Consider the following 18,503-nt stretch of genomic DNA (forward strand, 5'->3'; position numbering starts at 1 on the left):
CTAACTGCTCTGCAGACAACAGTACAGCTCCAAGACTATGAAGGCTCAGGGTGACAGAGCAGCATCCTCACAGAAAACCTCAGCAGCACCGCAGTGATGCTTTTGATAAGAAGGCTAGAGCAAAACATCGCCAACAGTATTGTTTCATTAGGGTGCCCTTTGCGGGTGCAGGACAGAGGTCCTATAGGCAAGTAGGTCAAAGGTACATACGCGGAGTATTAACATCTACATGACTGCATTTATATTCAAAGTCTGTGGCTTTCACGCTTTTATGCCATACTCCCCTATGTGTCACAAACAAAGAAAGGCTTATTTGATCTTCTTGCATCGTTCAATTTTACTTAGGGTCTAAAAGTGAACTAAATTATGGCCATTGCTCTGTTCTTGCCTTCAGATGAGCAAACTATCTTGCAGGAATATGCAATGTACAAAAAAGATGTGGTCTGTGGTACCAAAATTTTAGCATCCTTAGTACATGTACTCAGGTTTCTAAACTCAATACATCCTGGCCCTGAATTTAAAAGTACAAACTAGGGATACTTTTTGTACTCAAGGTGTCTCAGAGGGGTGAGAATTTTCTAAGACAACATGTTTCCTTGATTATAGCATAAGAGGTCTTAGAAGAGAACTCAAAAACAGCGACTGCCCGTAGTACGTTAAGTGAATGGAAACTAGGGGGTCACGCTGCCTCCCTAATATGCAAAGGGACTTTGTTTCACTGGTTAAAAAAAAAAAAAATCACCTAAAACCAAAAATGATGTGCTGCTGGTAAATGCTTTATAACCAGCTTTCTGGAAAATATAAAGTTCTGACTCATGGCATTTGTCCATTTCTGTGAGGTAAATACTCTTACCAAGGCCCATTTTTTTCCCTCTATTTTTCTGTATTTTATCTTTCTAATTTTTATTATTTTTTTAAATTTTGTTTTAAGTTCTGGGATACTTGTGCAGGACGTGCAGGTTTGTTACATAGGTAAACAAGTGCTGTGGTGGTTTGCTGCCCCTATCAATCCATTACCTAGGTATTAAGCCCCACATGCATTAGCTATTTATCCTGGTGCTGTCCCTCCCCGAGCCTCCCACCCCGACAGGCCCAAACAGCGTGTGTTGTTCCCCTCCCTGTATCCCTGTGGATTATGGCCAATTTCAAACCACCAAAATGAGGTTGTCGAATGTGGACTTGGGAAAGATGAGCCCCATGGCCCTCACCGGCATCAGTACACCACTGGACCTGCCCAGCTGTCTGTCAACAGAGCCAGGACACTGTCCCTGGGATTTGTGACATGAAATGTTTTATTATGGCCAGAGGGAAGCTTTTGAGCTATGTTGATGCCCAATAGCTTTAATAACAAGCCACTAAAATGGGTACTTTTGATGCAAGTATTGGGGGACTTCCTGACCAGCCTATTGTCTCATTATTTTCATTGTTGTCCCTGTTTGTAGAGGAGACAAATGGCTCCAGTGATCTGTACTCCAGAGAAGTGGTGCTACCAGGACCTTTGCCCTGGGCTCGAGGTACTTAAGATGGCGCTGCGGACCCAGGTTTTCAGGGCAGAAGGAGAAACTGGACCTCTATGGACTTGAAGCCAGTTGGCTAAGAGCTCACTCCTCTCGTCCTCTGCATGACTCACTCTGGCAGCCTCCAGAGATAGACATGCCTGACTCAAGCCCAGCTCCCTTGATTAAAAATCCAGTGCTTTTTGCATCACACTGGAATATGGAGCCCCCAAACACTTGCACCTGCAGCATGTATTACCAAGAGGCAGATGTCACTTTTTAAAGCAAAACATCCTTGCCTACTATGGCGTGGCTTTCAGTATAAATTCCACATCAACCAGCAGTAATGCTGACCTTTTGCTGCTGCTGAGAGAGAGGCACTGCTCCAGTTTATCCCTTAAATCAGCCCAATCTCTGTGTTCTGTCCTTAATAGCTGTTAGAAATACCCCTGTCTTTTCACTTTCAAGCTACCACCTCTGGGGTAGCACTGGCCCTCACCTCTCCTCGACTGGTTGATGACAGAGCTACACCACCAGAAAGGGACAGGCAATATAGGAGAGTGGCAGGTTATTGCAGGAAACTTTTCTTCATTATACACTAAAACATTGAGACTCCATAGTGAACACATTCTACAGAAGGAAGGTGAGGTGTCGCCCAACTCTATGCTTTGAAAATATCCATGTCCCATTTTTGGCCTGGCCCCAACACAATGATTTATTTATTTATTTATTTATTTATTTATTGAGATGGAGTCTCACCCAGGCTGGAGTACAACGCCATGATCTCGACTCTCTGCAACCTCTGTCTCCCGGGTTCAAGTGATTCTTCATGCCTCAGCCTCCAGAGTAGCTGGGATTACAGGCACCTGCCACTATACCCAGCTAATTTTTCTATTTTTAGTAGAGTAGAGAGTAGAGTTTCACCATGTTGGCCAGGCTGGTCTTGAACTCCTGACCTCAGGTGATCCACTCGCCTCAGCCTCCCAAAGTGCAGGGATTACAGGCATGAGCCACTGTGCCCTGCCAGCCCCAACACTATTACTGAAGATAAAAATGGAGTCTTAGGAGTAGAGCTAGAGGAAAAAGCATTAACAATATCTAGGTACTGCCAATGAACCTCCCTCGGTATCCATGAGGATTGGTTGCAAGACTCCCATGTATACCAGAATCTATAGATGCTCAAGTTTTTGATATAAAATGGGATAGTATTTGCATATAACCTGTGCACATCCTCCTGTATACTTTAAATCATCTCTAAATTACTCATAATACCTAATACAATGTAAATATTATGTAAGTAGTTATTATATTGTTTAGGGAATAATGACAAGAAAAAAAATCTGTACATGTTCAGAACAGACATGGTCTTTTTCAAATATTTTTGATTCACAGTTGGTTGGATCCACAGACGTGAAACCCTATGGATAAGGAAGGCCGACTGTATTCATTTGGAATGTAAATTGGAGTCCTTCAGAAGATATTCAGCCTGTGAACTTCAGGCCCCTAGTGGTGGGCAGAGTGATTGCAAAGAGTCCTCAACCCCATCTGTGAGAACTGGAGTGGACAGCAAAGGGATGATGCAGGAGAGGAAGTTGGAGAGAGCACCAGGATCCACTAAGAACTTATCCACACAGGGTTCAGTGGGAAGCCTTTGCAGCACAGCAAAGACACAAACAGCTTTGTGTTTTGAGAAGATGGTACTGGCTGCAGTGTGGAAAGTGGATTGGGATTGGGGATGGGAAAAGAGCAGTTAGCAAGCTCTTGTAGCAGCTGGACAATGGTGGCTGGGAATAGTTTCTAGCAGTGAAATGGGAGAACAGTGGAGAAAGTCAAGATATTTTAAGATATACAAGTGCCAGCTCTTAGAGACCAAACAGATATGGGGATTAAAGGCAATGAAGGAGTTCAAGATAACTTCCCTGGTTTCTAAGCAAGTTTTTGAGCAACTGAGTGAATGATGATACCCTTTACTAAGACTTGGAATATTGGAGATAGAGCAGGTTTTGAGGACACTAAGTTCAGTTTGGGGATACTATGATTAGTTAGAAGTATCTAGGAGGCCTCTATGAAGAAATGACCAGTAATTAGGCTACTGAGTAGATACCGATGTGAGTGAACTTACATGTAAACTTGAAGGCCTGGGAAGAGGCATACACCCCTAGGGAGAGAGTACACAGTGAGAGGAGGAGCAGAATAGCTAGTTAGATGAAGAAGAGAAAAGAGCAAAGCAATATGACACTGAGCATATTACTTGAGGGCATCTGAGGTTTGCAGATTAGCAGATATTAAGGGAACAAAGTGATATGCCAAAAACTTTCAAAATTGCATAAGGGTTCTCTTACTGGAAAACAAAACTATTGACTTTTATTTATAATGTCCAGGTCTCCACTCATGGTTATAACATAAATATAAACTGAATGAAAAAAGCAGATGATGACTTATTATCTACATGACTCATGATTATATATGATGACATATGATTACATTATAGAATCAGTAGAGGAGAAACAAGATGATTATTTTGCTAACGCTCACTGCATGCACCATGCTTTAAAAGCACAAGCACAATTGTTTGATCACATTGACATTGGTATGTGGTGGCCTCGCTGTTCTCAGAAATCTTTCTAATCACAGAAGGTACAAGCCCAACAACTGCTGAGGCCGAATGTGATCTCATGCCAGAGGACCAATGTGCAATCTGATTTTGCAACCTCAGGAATAAGGAGTCGGATTTGGGCAAGAATTTGTTGGATTATTTCAGATTTTTAGGGGTTTTTCTCCCCCTCCTTCATTAATATTTCAGCCTAATCAAAAAAATCTCAAACCTCACAATATTTTTAAAGCAATAAGCCAAGTCAAATAAATGATTTGAAATTTGAAATAATGCAACACACCCCTTCTGGTCAGCACACAGGCAGGGTCTTCTTTACCTGAGGACAGACCTTTTCCTTCCTGCGAACTGTTTCTGTAAGTAATGCTGCCATCTAGCAGTCTCTTGGGGAATCACCACCCTACAAGGTAATAGCTTTCAGTACACACACTCTAGGTTTGTGGCGGTTTCCCTGCGTTTAACGCAGGTGGATTCCCTGCATTTAAGTTGGGTTTAAACAACACTTGAAATATGAATTTAATTATCTTTGAAAAATGTCTTTTCTGCAGGTATAGGTCTTGAAATCACGGTGTGGCAAAAAATAGGCTGTTGAAAGCGGCTCGCTCAAGATGCAAATGATGGCAAAATGCACAGGGTTTGCATTGTCCAAACTCACCCAATTGCACACACTCAATATGTGCAGTTCTTTTTACATCAATTATTCCTCAATAAAGCTGTTTTAAAAATAGTGAAATAAAAATAAAATGATGACAAAAAATAAAACACCCCCTGTGTAAAACTTCAGTACATTTGTACAAAATATAAACCTCTACAAGTATCTTGTGAGGAGAGTAGGTAAAAACAAAGTGTGGATGATCAGTGTCAAAGAAGAACAGCTCTTTAACCAGAGGACTCTGGAGTCATAATCTCAAGGTATCATCTATGTGCCTACTGGAAACCTAAGTGACATTTTAATTCACCTCAGGAACTTCACTTGCAAACTGAGCAAAGTTACTTTTTCATGTACTTCACGTTTTTGTGTTTTCACAAAGGTTAAAAAGAAACAGCTAACATTTATTGAAGTGTTTGCTATTTGCCTAACACTGAATAAAACACTTTCCAAGCACTGTTACGTAACCTACACAATCCCCTGAGATGGTGTTACTGATACTAGTGGCTTGGAGAAGTTAACAAGGCAAATAAGTGTTGGAGTCGGGATACAAACCCAGCCAGTCTGATTTCAGAGCCTGAGCTCTCACCTCCAAGGTTATAATACTTTTCTATTGTGCTGAAAGTTATGTGGGAGCAAATAGATGTCAGATGTTCAGCAGGTTAAAATACATGTTAACAAGATACAGTAAGTTTCTGTTTTCTAGTTGAGTGACTTGAAAGAAAATGTTCTCAACTGTATCACAGTGACATTTGTCTTATCTCTTACTACAAACTATGTAATCACCATGAAACGCTACCGTTAACTCTCGTTTAATACCTGTTGACTATTTAGATTGTCAGATACTTTGGCCAGTTATGCCATCTCACTATTTTAGTGACATTTTACTTTTTGGTATCTTGAGAGAGAGTTTCCTTCTTGTCACTGCTCTGCATTTAGATATCAGTGAGTACTGACATCTAGAGTGGATTTGTCCTGTCCACTTTTACTAAAATAAGGTATCTGTGTGTCATTTTCTGAGGGAATGACTTGTCCAAACATATCTCTGAAGATAGTTTGAATATGTATATCTTTATGCAGAAACAGCATGTCACAGCAAACTATGCAGCTTATGTTAGACCAGGCCCATGCATTCAAACCTCCTGAGACTCTTGTTGAATGCAGGGCCTGAGATTCTACATTTTAAACTAGCTCTCGGGTGGAGTTAGTGATGCCAGTCCTTGGATTGCAATATAAGTACCAAGGTTCTAAATTACCCAGTTGTTCTTGGATCTGGAAAGAATATTTGATTTGATTCCAAAGTGAAGCAAAAAAAATCTTCCCTATAATTTTATCATTTTATGTATCTGATGATAAAAATCAGGTTTGATATAAACCAAGTTATATATTTTTATGTTTCTAAACAAGGATATCTATAAAAGCTATTTTAAAAATAAATGGCTTCCATTTGAGTTTTAAATCTATTTGTTTAAATATTTTTTCTTCTTGGCATCAGAGTTTTTGAAATGTATACCCCTACCATAAGATGATATCAAGTAGTGTTGGACTTGCAACTTCTAGAATCATCTGACTATCTGAGAGCTGCCCAACCTCCAACCCCATCTTGGGGCAGACATGAATAAGGCTTCTTAGATCTAAATAAGCTAAACCCAGAACTCTGGGCATTAAAGAAATGAAAGTCAGATTTTAGAATTGTTCTGCAATTAGTTCCTTAACCTCGTGGTCCTATTTTTAATAGCAGCCAATTTAGGAGTTTCCTAGGCATATTCAGAGCTCTCTTTCAGGTAACTTTGTCCCTATACTCTTCCAGTTCTTGTCAGCTTCACTCATTTTTTTGCTCTCACAAGAAAATATATAGTACTTAGAGGCAAATGTAAAACTTCTATACTTGGGTCTCAAGATTATATCACACAAGAGTAAAATGAATTAGACACTGTAAGAAATTGACCATTTTCAAAAACAGGAATGTTATTGCCTACCAACTCAATATAAATGACTAGAATAATGTTATTCAATCTAGGAATCTATTAATAGAATAGTACTAGAACAAAGGAGGTAATGGGTTTCCTCTAGCTCGTACTAGCAAAGCCATACTTGAGGTAACGTAATGTTCAGATGTGTGCATGTAAGTGTATGCATGTCTGTGGCTGTGAGTCAGAGAGGGTGATGGGGAGGCAAAAGGGGAGGTAGTTATAACTTATGAGGAACAATGGAAAAGATCAACAGGTTTCAAAAGGGTAAACCAAGATGGTGAGAGAGTTTCAAACTGTCACAAATTCAAAGAAATAGGAGTATTTACTTTCAAAGTGGGTTTTGGAGTGGAAGTTAGTAAGATCTTGGATGGATTGATGGATGGATGGATGGATGGATGGGGGAGTGGATGTATTGAAGAGTTAAATTCCTAAACACCTTACTTTGAGAAATCTAGAAGCGATGAGCAGTTTTTTCCCCCGAACAGATTAGGTAGTCAGATAGACAGGCAGGCTATTTATTGAATACATTCTACATGCCAGTATTCGGCTGAACCCTCTACATATACCAGGTGCTTTCTTCTCCAAACAATCCTTTGGAATTCCTGTTATCCTCATGTGGAAAGTGGTAAATATGAGGCATAGAGAAATTAAGTGACCTGTCCAAAGTCATTGCCAGGGTGAGCTCAGACTTTGTGCTGTTAACCTCTAGTTTATAACCCTGAGTGACACTCAAAGGTGCCCTACTCAACTCTCTCTTAAAGAAATAACTTGCTGGCCAGCGGCAAGGAGTGCAGTTAGCTGACAGCCTCTACTGATAACCTCCTCAGGTTCTGCTTCAGCTTTCAACCAGAGACCGTGTTGTATCTGAGGAGGCCCAGCTAAGGACCAAGCACGGCAGGGGTAGCAGAGTCTGAACATTTCTGCCCACTGTGGGCCCCTCTAATGGGCCCCTCTAATAAACAGTCTTTCTTCTGGAGCTCCCCACTGAGTTGTTGTAGACTTCACCAGATCAGCATTGCAATCTGAGACTCCCCCTGCCCAATTCTCCTTCCTCCTCCTGTCTATCGCAGGAGTTGTTCTGAATAACCTTCTTTTACTCCAATGTCCATCGCAGCATCTTCTTTGCAGAGGACGCAACTGGCACACTCTGCCTTCATATATTTGGATTGCATCATATAGAAGACTGTTTAGAATTGCTTTGTGTTGTGATAAGGGGTTGAATTAGGACAAAATTCAACCCTTTATCACAACACAAGCATAAGCAAACTGCTAGGGAAGCAGCTTTCACATATACATAAGGAAGAACATCCTAGCAACTAGAACTGCCAAACAATAGAATGGGCTGCCTCAAGATCAATGAGTGCCCTGTCACTGCGTTCAGGCTGACTGGAGAACTGCTTTTGTGTGAAGGTTGTGTGGCATTACCACTCCTCCACTTCCACCCCCATGCATACTGAGGCACCTGGGATGCTAAACATCCACAATGCTAATTGATTAGCAAAAACCAAATTGTTTAGGAAATCACGCCAGGAAGCCCACACCTCTGATTTCTTAGCAGTTCAGTAGGTCTGGTTTGATACATCATCCTTGTCCACTTCCACGGCAGTTTAGTGGTACTCTAGGCCAGACTAGCCACTGTGTACATACTATTTTTTTTTTTTTTTTAATCAAAGAGCTCCTAGAAAATGGGATAGGCTGTGGGCTGATTGTCCCCATGGACTAGTTGGTGGGATCAAAACCAAACTTCACATATACTTATGTCAAACAGACTGTAATATGGGGTTCACCCTCTAATGTAGTTCTAACGACTCCCTCCCCTGCCACATGGTTCTCAAGCTCAGGGACTTACACACAACAGCCGGAGAGATTCTCTTCCTCAAGGCTGTTGTCTCCCTCCCTTCATGCAGACACAGGCACACAAAGCAGGGGACGCCTACTGCCCCCTTCTAAGAATTCCATGATGGTCAGATTACATAAGTAATCATATATTTCAGATAGTAAAATAAGAGATGGAAAAGACTGGTAGGAAAATCAATAGCATAATCAGCGTTAGGATCTGTATATAAAGAGACATTCATTTGGTGTGCAAATATTTACTGAGCACCTACCGAAGGCCGGAATCCCTTCCACATGCTAGGGATGTGATGTGCTCGATGGAGTCCCCAATGTCATGGAGTATATATCTAATGCCGTGGAGAAACCTGGCTCACCCTGCACTGAGAGAAGCAATCAAAGCCACCATCACCAATAGCGCTACTAAAGACAGTGCTTCGGAGCTTCCAAGCTGATAGATACTCCTTTCTCCCACCCTCAGATTTCTCCAGCATCTCTGGCACTTGTAGTCCACGTTTGCAAGAACTATTTTATTATAGTGCTCTGAAACAAATTTATAAAGTTTGCAAGAGAAGTTTTAAAAAAGCAAGCTCAGCAATATTTGGGGGCTTTTAAAACTGATGATGCAGCTGACCTACTAGAGACAAAGGCAGTGGGAGGGCCCTTACTGGTATAAATAAATAGGAGTCTCTGGTACTGAAAACCCACAGCCTGGACTCAGAGCTCAAGTCTGAACTCTACCTCCAGACAGAATGAAGTTCATCTCGGCATCTCTGCTTCTCATGCTGCTGGTCAGCAGCCTCTCTCCAGTCCAAGGTGAGAACTTTCACTTATGTTTCACTGTTTGTTGAACAGAAATAGTCTTTAACCACTTCAATTTTCTTTCAATTAAAAACTGCAGGGAAGTCTAACTAAAGGGGGAAAAAACTGCTCTGTTGCTTCTAGATTTCTCAAAGTAAGGTGTTAGGAATTTAACTCTTCAAAATTGGAAGTCTTTATATTGTTAAGATTTTTATTTATAGAAAAAAGAGATACCAGAAGTCCAATATTCATGTGAATTATATTAGGCTTGTATATTCCCGGCCTTTTTCAGATTCCACTCCTGCTATATATAATTCTTTACATGTAGCTCTTCTTTGTTCTGCCTCTCAATGTTACCCACTCTGACCAAACCCTATATAGGGTTTAAAGATTATTGAACTCTACTGGTCTCTTGCAGTGAACATGCTTCATGTAATTCCAGGTGGTTAGATCTGACATCGAGTACACCATTGTGAGTACACCAGGGGTATTTACACACATTCTGCAAAGAAGCAGACTTCCATGTCTAAGTGGGGCAGCTATCTTTGTGTAAATAGATAAATATCCAGTTGAAGTAGTAAATTTCATGTGGCTGAAGGAATGGATACATGTGCAGAAAGAAGCCTTCTGTTCAGATTTAGAAGACCAAATTTTTGTTCTTAAAACACAGAGGAGGTTTCTCCCCCAGTTTTAATTTTGCTTCACATGTTATTTTCACTCTTCAAAACCCTAATTTCTTGCTTTCTCCATGGGGCTTTCCCATGGCTCCCGGCAGAGGTAACTCTTACTACATCTTCTGTTCTCAGCACACACATTAGATGTTGAGCGTAATACAACTTTCTGTGGTATTTTAGCTTTTGTTTGCTTGTTTCCCCTACTAAATTATACACATCCTGAGAGTTCAGCCTTTTTATTTATAAATGTATGTCAAGCACAGTAGTAGGCTGGATAGAAAAGATCTGAAAAATGTCTTTTGCTTAGATTTCATTAGATCCCATTAAAATTCATGAGATGGGTACTAATGGTACCCATCCAGCATTAATCGCTTTTATTAAATAAAAAGAGTTTTGAATTTTTATGATTGCCTTTTGTTTGGTAATGATTTGCAACCTAGACAGAGGACCAACATATTAAACAAAAACGTTTGTGACATTTTCTGAGAGGAAAGGGGAGGGTGGCAGAGAGTCTGATAGAGAAAACTCTGTTCCAGCATGTTATTGCTCCCAGGACTCTAGAGCCAGGTCATGTCCTCGGTTTTTATGTGGTGGGAGTGACGATAACCCATTGGTTTTATACTGCATTAATTATAACTGTGTTGTAAGTCCCTACAGAGGCTGTTCTCAAATGTTATTACGTGGACAATCACCTGAGTACAAATATAACACTATCACAAATGTCAAAAAGTGCTGTGTTTTTCTAAAAGCTAATTTTTGTTTTGTTTTCCTTTGCTTTGTTTGTTTGGTTTTTGAAATGGGGTCTCCCTTTGTTGACCAGGCTGGTCTCAAACTCCTGGATTCAAGCAATCCTCCCACCTTGGCCTCCCAAAGTGCTGGGATTACAGGTGTAAGTTACCGTGCCTGGCCTAAAAGCTAATTTTATTTTTAAAGTTTCTACACATTGGTAGAAAACATTTAAAAATACTCAAGCCAAGGCAAGCAGAAATATACAAACTAAAGACATATGAGTGGAAGCACTGACTTGAAACTTTTAAATCTTCACACGTACAGTATGAAAGATTAGTAATTAAATTCTAGTTATAAATTATATGCCAATGGATTAAAATAACTGATTCTGTGTTTGCAGGTGTTCTAGAGGTCTATTACACACACTTGAGGTGTAGATGTGTCCAAGAGAGCTCAGTCTTTATCCCCAGACGCTTCATTGATCGAATTCAAATCTCGCCTCGTGGGAATGGTTGTCCCAGGAAAGAAATCATGTAAGTTTCAAGAAAAAAATAAATAAGATTTCTTTCTCCCAATGAAATCAGATTAAATGTTACCATACAGTAGTCTTACTCAAGAATGTAGAAGAGATTTACTTGAGTGTTGCTAAAAATTCTCAAACTAATAATGAGAATTGTTAATAACGAAGAGCTTAGCTTGCAGCAGCCCCGAGCTAAGTGCTTTACATGAACATACTCATTTTATTTATTCAGCCACTTTATTAAGGTAAGCCTATTGTTCCTTACAGGCTGAGGCTTAGGAAGGTTAACTAACTGCCTGAGACACACCGTCAGAAAGGATTAGAAAGTGCATTAGCCAGGACTCCATTCACATTTTCCCCATTCCAAAGCCTCTTCTTTGCGACACCTTGAAATATTAGGCACAGCATCCTTCTCACTCAGGGCATCCCCGACTTGGCATTCATTAGTGGCTCTTCCTATGGACTTCTTTAGATTTTTGCAATGTTTGTAAGCAGCTACTTCCTGTTTGTCACATTTTGTTACCAGTGCTTGGGGCCTTGGACCAGTTGAAATATGGGATATCAAAAACTTATGGTAATTTTTCACTAAAAAGGCATTATAGTTTTCACTAAAAAGGCATTTCACTAATATCTTGAACAATAATGTCTAACTAAACTACAATTATTGCCATCAAACTCAGAGATGTGAAGTCTAGCCATGACTTATTTGGGAGCAGTTCCCTGGCTGTTTAGAAAACTGGGACCCCTTTCTTTTGATTCCATTTCCTCTGTCATGACTCAAGTCTCTTGCCTGTCAGCCAAGGAAGGTAATGTACCTTAATTTTCTCTGCTTTAACGTTGATTGTTTTGAAATGACAAAAACCTGATTTCATATCTTTTCATCAAATTCTGCATTTATGAATATTAACCAGATACAGAAATGAAAGTTTCAAATTATTATGAGAAATTCATGCCAATCAGAGGTGAAAATACTGTGAGTCCAGATGGTCAGAAATCCGTCTTTCCAGCATGAACTCAGAAACCAACTGGAAGTATCTGCCTGAAAACCCAACTGTTCCATGCCCTCTGATGTCTCTAAGATTTACGTGCAAAGGTGCAGTTTCAAAATTAGATGGATGGATCCTTGCTGTTTGTTTTTTTTGTTTTGGGGTTTTTGTGGTTTGTTTTATTGTTTGGTTTTGGAGGTTTTTTTTTTTTTTTTTTTTTTTTTTTTTTTTTTTTTTTTTGAGACAGGATCTCACTCTGCTGCCCAGGCTTTAGTGCAGTAGCACAATCATGGCTCACTGCAGCCTCAACCTCCTGGGTTCAAGCAAGCCTCCCTCCTCAGCCTCCCGAGTAACTGGGACTACAGGTGCACACCACCATGCCCAGCTAGGTTTTTTTTTTCTAATTTTTGTAGAGCTGGGGTCTCATTAAGTTACTCAGGCTAGTCTCGAACTCCTGGCCTCAAGCAATCTGCCTACCTCAGCTTCCCAAAGTGCTGGGATTACAGGCATGAGCTACCATGCTGCTGGCTGTTTGTCACTTTATAACTAAGACAAATGACATATAAGGGAATTATGTTTTGTTTGAGTTCACACCAATAAAGGGTAGAGTCTCCCAGTTTTCTGCTATCTGGGAGACCTCACTTTTCCACTGCAGATAAAAGCATTTAACACTATGTCTGGAACTTGGTAACCACTCAGGTCATGCTCATGAAAAACAATGAAGAAAAGTGTGGGTTGTGGAGTCAGATAATCTTCAATTGAATCCTGCTGTATCACGTATTTGTTGTGCAATCTTGAACAAGTTATTTAAATTTGCTAAGCCTAGGTTCATCATCAGAAGGTAAGGAAATAATAGTTTCTCCAGCAAAGGATTTTTGTGAGATGAATTGAAACAATCCATGTTACCTGCTAAGCATAGGGCCTGGTGTGTTTAAGTACCTGATAAATATTAGCTATTAATTATCATTGCCAGTTTTGCTATTGCTTAATATCTTAGAGCAGGAAAAATCTTGCTAAGTGGTAATTCGACAAAATGCAGATGTCACTCCAAGCAATCTGCTCTGCAGCATGCCCCCCATGTGCAATTGTACTGAATTTTTTCTTCAGTGAAATTCGAGTTCTCAAGAGAGTATTTTCTATAGCTTATTTTGTTCTCCCAAATGCAATGCAACAGATAAGCACATTTTAAAGATATTGTGATATAACTTGAGAAGTGAGCCAATCTTGGAGTCAGTTATTTGGTTGTTCTCCAACACACGTAAAGGTTATCAACAAAACACTAACTTCTGACATGTGAGGCCGTCTCAGCTTTGGATTCAACCCCACCAGCTCACACATACTGGGCCACAAATGATTGTTTTCTTATTCCTGTGACCCCATGCTACAAATCACCTATTCCAGATCCAAAACTGCCCAGCTCCAATTTCACTTCATCTAGGAATAATTAGTTTCATACCCAACTCTTTTCTTTATTAAAAGCATAGGATTGACTAAAATGTAACACTGAATTATTTAATTTTTATTTTCTCCCAGAGTCTGGAAGAAGAACAAGTCAGTTGTGTGTGTGGACCCTCAAGCTGAATGGATACAGAGAATAATGGAAATGTTGAGAAAGTAAGTCAGGCATAAAAAGGGGTATCAGATTCCAACTTGTACTGAAGAGTTTCCTTTTCCTGAGCAGTCGAAATAGGGACCAGTTTGAATTTATGAGAAGTTCCTAAGACAAATGTGTGTTTTTCACCATTATTGCTTATCAGATGGAGTAGGGGTAGCACATTCCAGCAACTCAGTAAACCAAACTAGAAGCCAGTATACATGACAGTCCTTGCCTGCTATCTCCAGAGGAAAGCCACAGTTTCTTGTGTTTCTCTAAACATGACAATTTTGTTTTTGTTTCTGCTTCACAGGAAAAGTTCTTCAACTCCACCAGTTCCAGTGTCTAAGAGAAAGATTCCCTGATGCTGATATTACCGCTAAGAACACCTGCATTCTTCCCTTACCCTTGCTCTGGATTTTAGTTTTGTGCTTAAACCTTTTCCAGGAAAAAGAATTTCCCCATACAAATAAGCATGAGACTATACGTAAAAATAACCTTGCAGAAGCTGATGGGGTGAACTCAAGCTTCTTCACTCGCAGAACCCTAGATACACGTGGAGTTTGCATTCTTATTCATTAGGGAGGACAGTTTCTTTGAAAACAGTTATTCAGTTATAAATAATATAGGAGTATTTTGATAATATACTTGTTGTTTAATGTTTAACATTTCTTAGAAAAATAATGGAATGAGAATTTAAGCCTCAAATTTGAACATGTGGCTTGAATTAAGAAGAAAACTATGGCATATATTAAAAGCAGGCTTCCATGAAAGACTCAAAAAGCTGCCTGGGAGGTGGATGGAACTTGAGCCTGTCAAGAGGCAAAGGAATCCACGTATCCTCTGCTTAGAAACTCACTATGGAGGAGAATTAAGTCCTACTTTTAAAATTTGTTTCTTTACAAAATTTGCAGTCTAAGATTAATAGCATTCAAAGATCCCCAGACTTCATAGAATACTCAGGAAAAGCATTTAAAGGGTGAGGTACACATGTATTCTTTCACACATTTGCCTTGACAAACTTCTTTCACTTGCATCTTTTACGCTGACTTTTTTGTGGGGGGCGGAGGTGGGGGGACTCTGGTATCAAATTCTTTAATGATTCCTATAAATCTAATGACATTCAATAAAGTTGAGCAAACATTTTAATTATGAGCAATTTCTTCTTCTTCTTCTTCTTCTTCTTCTTCTTCTTCTTCTTCTTCTTCTTCTTCTTCTTCTTCTTCTTCTTCTTCTTCTTCTTCTTTTTGTTTTTTTGAGACAGAGTCTCACTGTGTCACTCAGGCTGGAGTGCAGTGGCACAATCACAGCTCACTGAAGCCTCGACCTCCTGGGCTCAAGCAGTCCTCCCCCTCAGCCTCCCCAGTAGTTGGGACTACAGGCACACACCACCACACCCAGCTAATTTTTGTATTTTTTTGTAGACATGGAGTTTCACCATGTTGCCCAGGTCACGAGCAATTATTCTTAAGACAGCATCTACCCAAATGTAGACTTTCTCTGATTCTTAAAGTAGGATTTTATGAGGTTAATTTTTCTTTGTATTTCATTTGCCTTTTACACATGATCTAAAATCATTTGGTAAAAGGTGAGTGAAGTTATTCCTGATATTAACACAGTGGGAAATACTTAGCTATGAGAGCCTCTTCCCCCTAATGTTACCTACCACATACTAACTGTGATTTCTTCCAGACTTCATTTATCAAACCTATTTTCACTGTGTCATATTGACTCTTAAAGTCATTAATGTTTCATTTGACAGTTTTGCATTGAGTTTGCAAATGACAAAGGAGACAAAGAAGACACTTGAACTCTAGTCCCCATCTGCCCCGGCATCATCCTGGATATCCTATACCCACCACACCACTGAGCTCCACTGTGTGTTCCTCTCCCCACCCCACCTCCCTACTGCTTACCAACTGCTTTGGGGGGTCTGCTCCCAGGTCACCCAGGTTTTAAGCTATCTCTGACTCCATCTTTCACTTTTCTTTTTCTTTTTAATTTTGTTTTTATGTTATTAAACAATTTCTTGGGAGAAAATTAAAAGCACCTACAATTACTATATTTTCTGTTGTCTACAATTAAATGTGTTTTAAATTACAAATACACTCATGTGCACATAGAGGGCTGATAAAATGTCATCAAGATCCTGCCTTGTAGCGTTTTTCAGATTCCAATGTTTAGAGATCAGGAATCACTTCATTCTTTAAGTTGATTTTGGTCTCGTTTGGTAGTTAGACAAATATTCAGAAGTCTCAAATAAGAAATATCACTATTTCACGTGAAGCATCTACTGTTATCACCCCTGCTTGGGACACAGTGGTTAAGTCATTTGCTCATGAGACTCCATCTCTACAGAAATAAAAATCTAGCTGGGCATTGAGGTGTGCACCTGTAGTCCCAGCTACTCAGGAGGCTGAGGAGGGAGGCTTGCTCGAGCCCAGGAGGTCGAGGCTGCAGCTACTAAATGACAAGCCAGCATTCAAATCCAGCCAATGTGGAACCAGAATCCATGTGTCTAACTATTGTACTGTGCTGACTCTGTAGGAGGTTGGTATCATCAGTAGAAACAGGCATGTACTTGCCCCAAATCATATAACTAGCAAAAGACAAATCAGAATTCAAACCCAGGGCCATCTGACTCCCAAGCAAATGCTGTTAATCACTTCACTGAACTGCCTCAAGTTTTCCCTTCCCTAAACATATTTCTTACTTCAACCTCTTTGGCCACCATCCTTTTCAGGGCCAATCAAAGCCAGGGAAAGGGTGGGAGCTCCAGGATGTTCAGGCTTCCGCTGGATTGAGACATTCATCCCGTGTTGTCCAATCCCAGGGGGATCTGGGCAGCTGGTGGGTGGGGTGAAGGCAGTGGGCCAATGTGGGAAGGGAGACAAAAGCAGGGCCAGTGAGGGTTTCTAAACTCGCTTTTGTTACCACACAGGCACCCATTCCTCAAAAGTCGGAGTGGATTTGGGTATGTTCAGCCTGATCTGATTCAGAGAGCTGAACTCATAGATGCGGGAAACTTGTGGAACCATTCCTGGAGTGTCTGAGGAAAGGCGGGCTATTGCAGATCTGAGTGGGTTTGGGTCTGGAAAGAAAGACTTGTGAAACAGTAAGGCAGTATTCAGGTGATAAATGACAACACACACACACACACACACACACACACACAAATTAATCAAAAGTCAAAGTAAAATAGAGTTGAATGGAAAATGCAAGGTAATGCTGACCAAAACAGGGTGTTTAATGCTGAGAAACTGAATGAAGGAGCTACACAGGCCAAGCAGCACAAGGATCTCCTAGCAGCAGAATGCAGGAGACCTGTAACAAACCCATCAGTAGTGCTGCTCGAACCCACCCACCCAACCAGCAGAGGCCCAGGAAGAAAAGATTCTGCTTCTCCAACAGAAGGGCTCAGCCCTGGCCTTAATTTGAGGGGAAAATAATCCACCAAAATAACAATACAACCATTAAAAAATATACATTCTAAAAATACAGCATAACAACTATTTACATAGAATTTATATTGTAATTTGAAGATAATTTAAAGTACAGTAAACAGCAGAGTGTGTATAGGTCATATGCAAACACTGTTCTTTTATATAAGGGACTTGAGCATTCTCAGATTTTGGTGTCCACTGGGGTTTTGGGGGAGTGGCTGGAACCGATCCCCTGAGGATACTGAGAGATAACTATATTTGGTATTTGTCCTAGGTTCCTAGTACAGAGCTCCTAAAACCCTTGGAATTCTCTGAGTGATGCGAGTATCTCATTATTCACAATGAGCCCCTTTTAACCATATCTGAGTTTGTGGCAATTAGGTGGGTACTGGCAGGCCCTGAGATAGCCTTAGGATGGGGGTTGGCAGGCAGAAGAACCAACCATGTGATTAGAGGGTTGGAACTTTTGGCCCACCCTCCCCACCACCTGTAGGGAGAGGAAAGGGGCTAGAAATTGAGTTTATTACCAATGGACAATGATTTAATCAATCATGCCTACGTAATGAAAACTGATATAAAAACCACCAAACAATAAGGTTCAGAGAATTTCCAGAACATGGAGGTGGGGGCCAGTGGTGCACTAGAGCAGACATGGAAGCTCTGTGCCCCTCTCCTCACATTGCCCTGTGCATCTCTTCCATTTGTCTGTTCCTGAATTGTATCTTTTATAATACCCTGGAAATAGTAGTACTTTCCTGAGTTCTGGGAGTCATTCTAGCAAATTATCAAACCTGAGGGCGGTGACCTAGGAACTCTTAAGTTTGTGGTTGGCTGGGCAGAAAGGAGGGTAGCCTGGGCACCCCATGTGCAGCTGGCATCTGAAGTGTGGGCAGTCCTGTGGTACTGAGCCTTTAACCTGTGGGGTCTACACTAAGTACAGATAGTATTGTAACTGAGTTGAATTGCTGGATACCCAGCTGGTGTAAGAAAATCACAGAATTGGAGATTTGGTTGGTGTTAGTAAACACTTGAGGCAAAAAAAAAAAAAAAAAAAAAAAAAAAAAAAAGGAAAAGGAAAAAACCTGTCCCCAAACCTCCAGGCGATTTCAGTGTTCTAAAATTTGAATGCATAGTTCAGCCCACACAGAATATTAGAGTCATCGAGGGAGCTCGCTTTTCTTATGTCAGGTTAAT

The 18,503-nt window shown here is 40.5% G+C and overlaps 1 protein-coding gene across 1 annotated transcript; it reads left to right on the forward strand.

The window, feature by feature from the left end:
• The first annotated feature begins 9,249 nt into the window (after positions 1 to 9,249).
• CXCL13 (C-X-C motif chemokine ligand 13) lies at positions 9,250 to 14,231 on the forward strand. Its single transcript, XM_037989072.2, has 4 exons — positions 9,250 to 9,378; positions 11,167 to 11,299; positions 13,806 to 13,886; positions 14,180 to 14,231. The coding sequence occupies exons 1-4, from the start codon at positions 9,315 to 9,317 to the stop codon at positions 14,229 to 14,231; spliced, it is 330 nt and encodes a 109-aa protein (XP_037845000.1). The 5' UTR covers positions 9,250 to 9,314.
• The last annotated feature ends 4,272 nt before the right edge of the window (positions 14,232 to 18,503 follow it).

Source organism: Chlorocebus sabaeus, chromosome 7 (genome assembly GCF_047675955.1).
Source record: "Chlorocebus sabaeus isolate Y175 chromosome 7, mChlSab1.0.hap1, whole genome shotgun sequence".
NCBI lineage: Eukaryota > Metazoa > Chordata > Mammalia > Primates > Cercopithecidae > Chlorocebus > Chlorocebus sabaeus.

What these genes read in the sequence shown, in the direction of transcription:
- CXCL13 (XM_037989072.2), top strand. Translation starts at nt 9,315, where the DNA reads ATGAAGTTCATCTCGGCATCTCTGCTTCTCATGCTGCTGGTCAGCAGC. An exon ending in CAGCCTCTCTCCAGTCCAAG is followed by an intron (nt 9,379 to 11,166) that starts GTGAGAACTTTC and finishes CTGTGTTTGCAG; the next exon opens with GTGTTCTAGAGGTCTATTAC. An exon ending in TGTCCCAGGAAAGAAATCAT is followed by an intron (nt 11,300 to 13,805) that starts GTAAGTTTCAAG and finishes ATTTTCTCCCAG; the next exon opens with AGTCTGGAAGAAGAACAAGT.